This window comes from Pygocentrus nattereri, chromosome 26 (genome assembly GCF_015220715.1).
Source record: "Pygocentrus nattereri isolate fPygNat1 chromosome 26, fPygNat1.pri, whole genome shotgun sequence".
NCBI classification, from domain to species: domain Eukaryota; kingdom Metazoa; phylum Chordata; class Actinopteri; order Characiformes; family Serrasalmidae; genus Pygocentrus; species Pygocentrus nattereri.
This window is the reverse complement of record NC_051236.1, coordinates 3,404,669-3,417,500: the sequence shown is the minus strand read 5'-3', so window position 1 is coordinate 3,417,500 and position 12,832 is coordinate 3,404,669. Positions and strand designations below refer to the sequence as shown.

General features: G+C 43.4%; 1 protein-coding gene across 2 annotated transcripts in view; it reads right to left on the bottom strand.

The window, feature by feature from the left end:
• The window catches only part of LOC108435695 (contactin-4), a 237,245-nt gene that overhangs the window by 99,060 nt on the left and 125,353 nt on the right, over positions 1-12,832 (bottom strand). For both annotated transcript variants that reach the window (XM_017711696.2, XM_037534749.1), the window contains exon 3: positions 911-1,037. In XM_017711696.2, coding sequence (XP_017567185.1) covers positions 911-1,037 — 127 coding nt within the window. The remainder of the gene's footprint in view (positions 1-910; positions 1,038-12,832) is intronic.

Here is a 12,832-nt window from a genome sequence, read left to right as displayed (position 1 = left end):
GTCGTCTCTGACTTTACATCTACAAGGTGGACCGACGAGGTAGGAGTGTCTAATAGAGTGGACAGTGAGTGGACACAGTGTTTAAAAACTCCAGCAGCACTGCTGTGTCTGATCCACTTATACCAGCACAACACACACTAACACACCACCACCACCACGTCAGTGTTACTGCAGTGCTGAGAATGACCCACCACCCAAATAGTACCTGCTCTGTGAGGGTCCATGGGGGTCCTGACCACTGAAGAACAGGGTAACAGAGTATCAGAGAAACAGATGGACTACAGTCTGTAACTGTAGAACTACAGAGTGCAGCTATACGGTCAGTGGAGCTGATAAAGTGGACAGTGAGCGTAGAAACAAGGAGGTGGTCATATTAGATTAACACCATAAGACTCGTGTAGGTTCTATATAAAATATATAAAATCTATATCTGTGTTGTAGTCATGGCGACCGCTGGTTCCTATCACCACCACTGTAAAGACCTCTGAACCATTTCACACCAAACCGCTCTGAATGACTTTGTCTTGATGCTAAACTTATGCAGAAACCTCAATAATCAGAGCAACTCCTCTTACAGAAGTGATGCTGTGGTAAAAAGGTGCAAAATGCAAATGAACCTCTAGCAAATGACTCCAGAGCTCATCCTGATTCACATCATGCAACAAACCTAAATAATGCATTTCACCATCTCACATCAAGTGTACCACGGTGTTCACGTATACTGCACGGCGCAGTGTGTAGCACTGTGATCACATTATATTAGTCCATCACATGGAGCAGCCCTACATGATACAAACCTCATTTCATATTAGCGAAATGAGCTCGTTCGTATGTACACAGAGGGAACCTAATCACCAGATCAGTGTTCATCCACTGAAAAAGCACGATCAATAAGCTCCAGTGTATTTACCTGTAATGTGGCATTGGTTTTCCTTTCGCTTTGCAGTTGATGAATATCTTGTTGTCTTCGTAACTCAGCGGGAACACGCTGTCGCTGGGCTCCTGGGTGAACACGGGGCCATGCTGAATAACCCTCTCTGCAAGAAAACATAACCAGCTACACATCAGGCACGGCGGCATAGCCAGAATTTCATTTTAGGAGGGCTTGGTTACAGGACAAGGGGGCCGACTAGAGAGCAGAGCTTTACTCAGGCCTGAAAATTGGGTCTGAACCTGAACACAGTCAAATAATTTCCACTATTATCTATCCCTCTATTACTGAGTGTAGAACCAAACTTCGGTAAAAAGTAATATATAGAAATATACAAATATATATATATATATATATATATATATATCGCTGTTGTCGGAACAAAACCTCGTATCTCCAATTTTTACATTTTTCAGTTTCTAACATAATTTGAAAATACCTGTTGTCCTTTACATTGTGTGTAAATTTCATGATGAATGGACCTAAAGGAGCAAAATTACTTGGACAAAACTCTGGTTCTATTGACTTACATTAAAAATACAGTAAGTTTTTTCCTTCTCCTGTAAAGTTACCATTTTGGAGATACGAGGTTTTCCTCCGACAACAGTGATATATTAATGTATGTGTTTATATATATATATATATTACACACACACACACACACACACGTTTTCTAAGCCACTTCTCCCTCAGGGTCGTGGGGGGTGGGGGGGCTGGAGCCTATCCCAGCTGTCATCAGGCGGAAGGCAGGATGCACCCCAGACAGGTCACCAGTCCAATATATATTACATCTAGTCGATATATATGAGACAACGTCGTATCTCCAAAACGGTTTACAGGAGAAGGAAAAAATTCATTTTATTTTCAATGTAAGTCAATGGAACCAGACGTCTTTCCAATGCATTTTGGGCTGTTTCTTTTAGTCCATTCTTCATGAAATTCACACACAATGTAAAGAACATCAGACGTTTTTAAATTAGCTCAAAAACTGAAAAACGACAAAAATGGAGATACGATGTTTTCTTCCGACTGCAGCGATTTATGTACTGAAAACTATGAATAAATGGAATGAAAGTTAAGAATATTCAGACTTTCATTTCCATGTTATACAGCAGTCCGTTCCGGCCACGCGAGCTGATTGGTCGAGAGTCATTCTAACTGTGCTCTTATTTCCCATTAACGTCACGGCTTTTTCACACTATCACTCCGCTGAGACGCCGTTACTAAGCAACGACTTTGACAGCTGTCGGAGACGCTCAAGCCATTTGAACGTAAAAAACTGTCCAAAACGGACACTCTTAAGACCACATTTGACCGCCAGCCAATTTGGTCTGACTCTGAGGATGAGGCGACACTAATTTCCCAAACTGTCAACTGCTCGTTAAGGAGCTCTAATTAGGAGGAAGGAACTGAACATTAAAACATATTAAACGCCACGGCCAGTTTATTCATTTCTTACTGTATTTATTTAACTGCTGTATTAAAGCAGAAGAACACCCGAGGAGGGAGTTATCACCAATAACACCACGGCTGTGATGATCTACGGCCACCAAATCACAGCCGGGATGTTATTTCACGATAACACACTCCCTCTCGGGTTCTACTGCCTAATTATCGTGTCATTCCATGAAGAGTTGTAAGAATTCCAAGAAAAACATACATAGATAAAAGAATGACAACTGATGTCAATGGAAAACACATTATCCTTTCTCTAATGAAGGTGATACTAATCACCTTTATTTTCAAATCCACATGTAATTTGACTGGGGTGCCCAGACGTGTTCATAGATAAGAGGTAAATAAGTAGCACAGATACACTGAGCTGATCAAAGGGAAACATTATTATTCTGAGTTCACATGTTGATGCTGAAAACAGGCGTTTTTGCGAGACTGTATAAACATTGCCATGGTGATAACGTCTGTTTGTATCTAAGGAGACGAGTCTGTCAGAATGCAATGCACGACATGATGACCTGACATTCTGTAATATCTTCACTGGCATCAACCTTCCCTCCAGGCCCCTGGTCAAGCAAACCAAACCACAGACAAGTATAAACACGTGTGCTTCACAATTTCTTAGCCATCATTCAGTTTGTTGGCGTATAAGTTCATTAGAACGCCGTCGTGTAAGGAGACGCCAGAGAGGAGCAGCTTTTATTTTCCTTCTCGCAAACTGTAGCTCCATATCTGCATGACGTCCTCCTTTTTGGCAGCCTCGCCACACACACACGGCACCGCAAATAGCTCTGTTGTTTTGGCTGACTGCTGCCAAGACACCAATCCACCTCTCTAATTACCCCATGTTGTGGTAATTACTCTGACGAAATGTATCATTTCTTAAATGGATAAACAAGATCGCGTAAAGAATTCGGCCCTGCCGTCGAAGTATCAGCCTCCGAGGCACCAGACGCCACTTTGACGTTCAATATTTGGTACAATATCTTGTACAGTAAGTGGGCTTTTAATCGATATTCAGCCACCTGTGAAAATGTGTAGGCGTCGCACGATGAATTCGCTGGTCTGACCCGTGGCTGAGCCGAGATTAGAAACACAAGCGTATTGACGCGCATTTGCAAATCCAATGTAATCCACGCACAACAGCCAGCGGTCCCGGCGCAGAAGTATGTAGATTCAATGTCGCTTCTGTGTCAATTTGCCCAATGGGAAAGGAGCAATTTCCTTCTGCTCATCCCTCCGTCGACTTTCTCTCCGTATGAATCACCTGCTCTTTCTCTACGGGCAGATGAACTTCTTTTTTACAGGTCCCTAACCTTGACAAGGACAAAGCGAAGTGCTCCCTCCCGCATCATCAGGCTAATGGAAATGGCCAGGCCTGCTTGCCTGGGGTGAGGGCCTCACGTCTCCTCGCTCGGCGGGAGGCGCCGGCACTTTTCCCCCCCTTCCCTTCCTTCCCCTTTTATATGTCCTTTAAATGAAGGGAATTAATGATCCATTCAGAGCGAGGCCGCTCATCGTGGGAAACACGCTTCTCTCGCACGTGATTGGACCGCAGGGAGGAAGTCTGCAGTCACCTCTTCTTCTAAATATGCCACAGACATGGAGTTAGATGCTGCAGAAGTGGATTAAGAGGGAGCCTCTTTAGAGGAAGAACCTCGACGGGCATCATAAGCCACTCTAACGTCACACAGCGCTGTCCTTAATTAATTGGACGGCGATACAGTTAAGAGGTAAGACTGGAGAGCATCATCACAAAGCAAAGAAGACCTCAACCCTGGTTCAAATACTTCTTCCACCAAAAAGTAGCTCCAGCAGGTAAACAACCGTTGTTGTTTCTTAGCAAATGGAAGGCCATGCAATGACAGGTAAGGTGAAAAAAAGCATGTTTTTCAAGCAATTAGACTGTCATTGGAACTAAGTTCTGTATAATTGTCATCATCATTGCTCTATGCTCTATATTTGGAATAAAGTCTATGAGGTCAAAGTACAGACTGACTGCTTTAATTAGAAGGTTAATACTGGGTAGACCATATAGACATTTCTATATACAGTCCTCCCATTTCTTAACATGTTATTGGTAAAATAGCTCCTTAGTTCATTTCCATCCAGCTGTGGGTCATCGCATCATTAGTTTATTCACCCATCAGGAGTGTGTTGCTCTCACAGCATGAGGATCGACACAGAAGTGTCATTGCCACTTCTGAACAGAGGCTCAAAAATCTGAGTACATCAATCCGAGACACGATCAAAACATCGGGTTTATCACAATGAACTCGTTGGTATAGTTTTAAGAAGCGGGAAAGCACCGAGCACAGCAAAACACCTGGAAGATGAATGAAAGAAGAATGACAGAAGAACAGTTTTAACCAGGTAAACAGCCAGTTAACAGATCAAGAGTCTGAGACCACCTTTCATTTATTTAACTGCAGTCAAAATGGCCATTAAGCACAATTGATTTTGTTTTGCAGGACACATTTCTGAGGAGTTTAGGTAAAACTTGCATAAGGAAGGAGAAAGACAACATTTTCCAAAAAATGGTTAAAAGCTACAGAGAAAACGGGGCTCCTAACGACCACCTGGAAGACCTGGTAGACCCCCAAACTGCCAGATAAACAGCACTGAAAGCTTTGATCTCTGAGAGAGAGGAGAAGATCAAGCTGCTTCAGATCTGAAAACATCCACAGGTGTTTCTGTCCATCCTTCCACTGTGAGAAGACCACTCAGCGCTGTGGGTCTGAAAGGACGTGTAGCTGAGCAAGAAGAACCTCACTGAGAAAAGGAGACGGACACATCAAACAAAGAAGCTGAACGATGGACTGACCACCCAGAGTCCAGACCTCAGCACCACTGAATGGGTTTGATTAGTTCAGAAAATCATCGACCAGCTTCTGAGACTGAGCTCCACATCAGGCACAGTGCCGTGGTCGATTTTAGGAGGGTCTGCTTACACTTGGCTAGCTAGACAGCATCATACCCTGGAGTAGAGCTTAAATCAGAGCTGGAACTTTGGACTGAACCCAAACGCAGCCCGAGAATTGTCTGTCCTGACCTTTCAGTGAGTCTCCTGTAAAGAACGGAAACTCTAATAAAGGAAAGAGTGGACAAACTAAATAATGAAAAATCCAATCTTAAGGGTAGTTGTAGAAGATCCTGTGTACTGTACACTTAAAAATGGTTCTTCAAGGGTCCTGTATAGAACCTTGACCACTCAAAGAACGCTTGGAATAAACGGTTCTTTGCACTGTGAAAGTGATCTTCAGATTGACGAAGAATGCTTCTGCTAATGGTTCTGCTATTGTCATGATGTCAAGCTTGTAACAATAGATGAACCTTGTTTTTCAAAAAGATGTAGACTTAAAAAAAATGGTTCTCCGAGGGTTCTTTAGTAAAGAAAATGACCAAAAATTCCATATAGAAACATTAACACTAAAAGAACCCTCTGCACGATTAAAGGTTCTTAGCATTGTGAAATGGTTCTTCAGATTGATGGAGAATGTGCTGTATTTGGTTCTGTATAGCACCTTTGGAAAAGGGTTCTATGTAACTTCAAAAGGGCACTTCTATAACTACGATCTCAAGCTATACAAAAGCATTTTTTTTACTAAAGAACCCTTGAAGAACCAACTTTGTACGAGTTTACATCAAAGACCACTATAGGAGTTTTTCCAGTTACGTACATAAGATGCCTGCACACTCTCAGAGATATAGGTACTTGACTGTCACTGGCTCTGTGCCCCTTGTATCACTGGGGTGGTCTCTTTGAGGGTACATCTCAGTGCTTTTAGTCAGGGAACACAACTGAACCATAATCCACTGAAATGATCTGCTCTAAGCTGTCCTGACTCCACACACCCTGCCTCGCCTCGCCTCCAGGCTTTTACTCTACTGCTCTGTTTTAAAACATTCGGTTATGAAAAGGAACAAATACCAACTTTTCACCTGGAGGAACTGATTTAAGCTCCACAAATCAGACCTTAAACCCACTGCTGGAGCTCTGAGGGAACGTTTACACTGTTTGTACCTCGAGAAATGTACCTGCACAGAACCTTCTGGGTAAAAGTGTTCTGGACAGAAGAGATGAAGACCGACCTGTGAGATAATGAAGGCAGAGTGGAAGGAAAAGAACCTGTTCACGAATCAAATCTCATGAAACATGACGAGTGACACGCAACACATACGGCTGCCTGTGGAACAGGTTCGCTCGTCTACTGCCGAAGTCACTGTCGATAGCAGCATCAAGATCAATCCTGAAATGAACTGAAGCATCTTAACTGCCAAACAGATCCTCCACAGGCAGCCGATGATGCCTTTACTCTGCAGCACGAGGACACCAAGCGTGCTGCCAAAGGGAAAATATGCTTGACTGACCAAGTCAATCACCTGAGCTGAACTCACTTCGGCAAAGACTGAGCTGCGTCGCCGGCTGGTCAGGGAGGACATCCAGCATCAGGTGATGTCTGATGTGATAGTGGATTACACAGAGCTAATAAATGGATGCATCATCAACTGCAGGGAAGGAAAAAAACAGCAAAAAAGGAGAAATATTCTAACTATAATTCTAAATATGCCTCAGAAAGGCAGTTAGATGCTACAGAGGTGAATCAGTAAGTAAGCCACTCTAATGTCATGCAGAACTGTCCTTATGTAGTTACGTATTTACATATGAGAGCGAGTGTGAATATAGTATTGTGATCCATGCTGTGTAACACATAACCTCAAATTTTGTGCAGTCGCCTCACAGCAAGAAGGGCCTGGGCTCGATTCCCCGGCTGGGCGATCAGGGTCCTGTCTGTGTGGGGTTTGCCTGCTCCCCCCTGTGTCTGTGTGCGTCCCCTCTGAGCGCTGTAGTTTCTACACACTGTCCAAAGACATGCAGTCAGGTGAACTGGTGATGCTACATTGCCCCTAGGGATGAATGTGTATGTCTGCCTCTCTGCCCTGTGATGGACTGGCGACCTGTCCAGGGTGTTTCCTGCCTTCTGCCCAACGACTGCTGGGATCGGCTCCAGCACCCCCTGCGACCCAGAAGGATAACTGGCTTAGATAATGTGCAACTTTCCCCTACAATCATACACACAGAGCAGCCCACCCTGGAAAACTAGGCTTGGGTATAATTGGCAGGATAATGCTGATGATGATCACTTCCAAATTGTACTGCGGAAACCAGTAAAAGAAGAGAACCAAAAGCTTGGTGTTTAATCTTTACCCTGTTATCAACAAGTGAACCAAGCGAGGGCGCCCCCTGCTGGACGTTTGTAAGCAAAAAGTGGTCAACTTCGTCATGCCTTCTTCACGAGGCCTTCAAACACCAAAGCAGACCTGAGTTATTAGCCTGTATATTTTCTTCATTTTCGCTTGATGAGATGATACTAGCATCGCGAATGGTTAACTAAGTACTCGAGTAATTATACATATCTATAATCACAATTACTCAATTATATTTGATTAGTCGGGGAAAAACGATGAAGATTTAATCGTAATTTGCATGTTAATCTCCCAGGTTTCAACTTATCCTACTTTTAAGAAACAGACCCACATGGGCAAACTTTCCATGCCTTTTATCCCATAACTGGGGATTAAGCCTAGGTTCTGGACTAGATTTTCCTTTCAATGAAGAGCATCCATTCAGACGGCTGTGTAGTCCAAGGCCTGTCTAGAAAACTCACCCACAGCAGTTTTATATTCGAGGTCTTTTTTTCCAAGTTCAGCTTTTCTTAAAGTACAGATGAATGTCTGAACGGTCATGCATGTTTTTATTCTTCGGTTAAGTCCATTTTCATTGTTTGGCCTTTTTTGTGATTTACGGAACCCCACTGGTGACAACATGTATAAATAAAAATAAGGTGTAGCCACGACTTAGTAAGGTGTGGGAACGAGATAATTAAGTCATGGCCACGCCTTATTAACGTGTGGGAACAAGATCCTAATGCGTGGCCACGACTTAGTAAGCCATGATCTCGTTCCCACACCTTACTGAGTCATGGTCACCACTTAATCATCTCATTCGCACACCTTATTTTGTTGTGGCCATGCATTAGGATCTCGTTCCCATGCATTAATAAGGCGTGGCCATGCCTTATTTTTATTGATACAGGATGTCATCAGCGGGACTCTGTAGTGATTGTTCATTTAACCATCAAAATAATTGAATTGAATTGAAAGATTGAATAGAGCACTAACACAGGAGGACTAATAGTGACCGCTGAGCACTAAACATGTATCCAGTTACTTGTAAAGTGGAGGGTTTATATAAAAAGTACAGAAGGCAAATACAAACACATTCAAGCTGACATTTTCTTTTCGTAGTCACTGTTTAAACTAAAAGCTGCTGATGGACGGAGCCGAAACCAAAACGAAATCTGTCCAATTAGCTTCAAACTGCATTTTATGTAAGTGACTACGATGTCAGTGAGCAGTAAGCATGTAATCCAGGCCTGCAGACATTTAATGAAGCATCATCAATATCTATTTTATTCCCCGAGCTGTCTGATTCACTGTCAGGCAGACAATGAGAGAAAATCTGTACACAGTCAGTTCAATCACTTAGCAATCAGCTGACTACTCAGTTGTTCTGTCTGCGCTCATATACAACGCATAATTTAGTACCTTGAAGCTGGAGTGAGTACATTCTTACAGCTGTTTTACATGTAAATTAACCACTGTCACCCTAATCAATTTATATCTCTGTATAAAAAAGATCTAATCCTGTTAGATTAAAATCAATGTCTGAACGAAAAATGGTCATTTAAAAATCTTTTCATATGAAATAGTTTAAATAGTTTTATTAAGTAGCATCTTTTCTGTGCATTATTCAATTAATGAAGCAGAATTTAATGATCTATTTGAGGGAGAGGGAACTCATAACTCTCAGGCTGAAATGGAACAACGTCTTGAATCAGTTATAATCAGGGTTTAACTGTAAACCACTGAATAAAAACTTAAACCAAGGGTTCATTTACAAAGCAGGAATTCTTCCTTATCCAGTTCATTTTAACTTTAGGCTTTGATCAATCTACACTATATTACCAAAAGTATTCACTCATCCATCCAAATCAGGTGTTCCAGTCACTTCCATGGCCACAGGTGTGTAAAGCCGAGCCCCTAGGCCTGCAGACTGCTTCTACAGACATTAGTGAAAGAATGGGTCGCTCTCAGGAGCTCAGAGAATTCCAGCGCGGTGCCGTGATCGGACGCCACCTGTGCAGCAAGTCCAGTCGTGAAATTTCCTCACTACTAAATATTCCACAGTCAACTGTCAGTGGGATTATAACAAAGTGGAAGCGATTGGGAATGACAGCAGCTCAGCCACGAAGTGGTCGGCCACGTAAAATGACAGAGCGGTCAGCGGATGCTGAGGGGCATAGTGCGCAGAGGTCACCGACTTTCTGCAGAGTCAATCACTACAGACCTCCAAACTTCATGTGGCCTTCAGATCAGCTCAAGAACAGCGTAGAGAGAATCATGGAATGGGTTTCCATGGCCGAGCAGCTGCATCCAAGCCTTACATCACCAAGCGCAATGCAAAGCGTGGAATGCAGTGGAGTAAAGCGCCGCCACTGGACTCTAGAGCAGTGGAGACGTGTTCTCTGGAGTGACCAATCACGCTTCTCCGTCTGGAAATCCGATGGACGAGTCTGGGTTTGGTGGTTGCCAGGAGACGATGCTTGTCTGACTGCATTGTGCCGAGTGTAAAGTTTGGTGGAGGGGGGATTATGGTGTAGGGATGTTTTTTTAGGAATTGGGCTCGGCCCCTTAGTTCCAGTGAAAGGAACTCTTAATGCTATTCGACATTTTGATACTCCCAACTTTGTGGGAACAGTTTAGGGACGGCCCCTTCCTGTTCCAACATGATGTAAAAATGAGTCGCAGACGCATGCAGATCGGAAATCAGCGTGGTATATTAAATATATATTAAAAACAATAGAGCAAAACAAAATCATAATCCCAGTCCAAGCTAAGGTCAAAAAGGTATATATCCACAACGACAAAAACTGAGGTATCTAAAACGGGCGAGGCAAAAAACAAAAGTCAACAGAGCAATACGAAAGTCCAAACACGAGAAAACGAACAGTACAAAGGAAACGCTCGGTAAGGTTCAATGAAACAATACTTCGCATTGTAGCAGTGCCTAGTCTGGGCTTAAATAGCCCAACCTTAGAGTCCCTTCTAATTAAATGCAGGTGGAAGTCTTTAGTAATCCGGAGACTTGGATCTCTGCCAAGAGTGGGGTGGGGAGTATGAAGTCACGTGAGACTCTGGGAATTGGAGTCCCTGTCTTGCGAGGCTGGATCCGAGTGCGTGACACATGACTGAGCACCGGTGCACAAAGCAGGTCCATAAAAACGTGGATGAGCCAGTTTGGTGTGGAAGAACTTGACTGGCCTGCACAGAGTCCTGACCTCAACCTGATAGAACACCTTTGGGATGAATTAGAGTGGAGACTGTGAGCCAGGCCTTCTCGTCCAACATCAGTGTCTGACCCGACAAATGTGCTTCTGGAAGAACGGTCAAAAATTCCCATGAACACACTCCTAACCCTTGTGGAAAGCCTTCCCAGAAGAGCTGAAGCTGTTGTAGCTGCAAAGGGTGGGCCGACATCATATTAAACCCTATGGATTAAGAATGGGACGTCACTCAAATTCATATGAGTGTGAAGGCAGACGACCGAATACTTTTGGCAGTATAGTGTACACCTGGATTTTCTGTCTACATCACCAGAGCAACTGCAGGTCTAACTAGTTCCAGGACTGGTTAAGTTTGGGATTTTACATCAAAAACAGCACTTGGGCCAAACAAAGCTTCTTCTTCTTCTTCTTTCGGCTGCTCCCTTTAGGGGTCGCCACAGCGGATCATCTGCCTCCATCTTGCCCTATCCACAGCCTCCTCTACTTTCACACCAACCATCTCCCTGTCCACCTTCACTACATCCATAAACCTTCTCTGAGGTCTACCTCTTCTCCTTCTACCCGGCAGCTCCATCTCCAACATTCTTTGCCCAATAGATCCACTATTCCTCCTCAACACATGTCCAAACCATCTCAACCTGGCCTCTCTGGCTTTATCTCCAAACTGCTCCATCTTCACCGTCCCTCTGATCTGCTCATTTCTAATCTTGTCCATCCTTGTCACTCCCAACGAAAATCTCAGCATCTTCATCTCCGCCACCTCCAGCTCAGCCTCCTTGGGCCAAACAAAGCTGAGCTTCTGAAAAGCTTTTCAGAAGGGGACAGCCTTCTGATGGTGGTGGACCCCATCTGCTGCACGATACTGACATTAAATGGGATGTTCAACAAAGCTGTCGGATATTATGATGACAATATGAGAAGCGATAAGTTACTTTTAAAATAATGTGTACATACATCGGAAACTGGAAGCACATTTTTTGTGCACTGAAAGGCCGTGAAACAGTCAACATTACCTAAACAGCCTTTTCTATGGAGGCTAGAGCAAATCTCCTCTGTACTCAGGCTGCTTCCGATGTACTTCCTATTGTACTTATGAATGCAGCTATTACCCTGTTGGCAGGTTCCTTTCATCTGTGGCTTAATTCATTTGGATTGTGGACACAGTCTCTTTATGTGAATTCATGCCCCTTAATTTATGACCCGTTTTGAGTGAGCCAGACAACATTTAGCTCTTTCTTCAAGAAAAGTGGCAACACTGTGTCATTGTCAAGCTTAACTGCACAAATATAAAGTATTTACTCTAACATAAAGTGGGAGATTAACAAGGTACAGGAAACTGATTTGGTGAAGTTTTAAAATAATCCCCACAATGTCTTTGGCCCAATCCCATTTTACCTCTTTACCACTTAACCCTACCCCTCCGTTCTGGGTGTTCATGTCTAGGGGTAGGTTGTCCTGACTCTTGTTGAGATGGAGGGGTAGGGTGAAGTGTTGGGGCTACATCACCCTCCAAACGGAGGTTTTTCAGAGACTCCAATTAGAGTGTAATGAGAAAAAAAGAAAAACCAGCAAGACGGCTGAACAAGACACCAAAATAACCCAGAAATGTGAGAATTTTCTATGTAAAAATGTAAGATAACCACTGAATTATCTCTGTTTAATGTCATTTAAATGTATTGTGGTCCTTTTCTTCATAACAAGCATAAAAAATGCTCACAGTACGCTAATGTCTCAGTAGTTAGGCAGCTCAATCTCAGACAGGAAGCTAAGAAATATCTGAGCTCAGCTTCATATGACTGAAGAATTGGGGGGGGGGGATAATAAATAATTGCCCCCCTCTAAATGTAACTAAAGCCCAGCAGTGAGGAGCTGAACTTTCCCCTCCTCTGCTGTCCCTGCAGACGGGCAGGGTCGCCTACAGAGCGGCGCTAGTAGCTGATAATGAAGTGATGCTCTTTTATTAGAGGGAAGATCTCAACCACTGCCCTGTAGCTCAGTTCTAAGGGTGACACTCGAAAACAAGAGGCAGACAAGATAT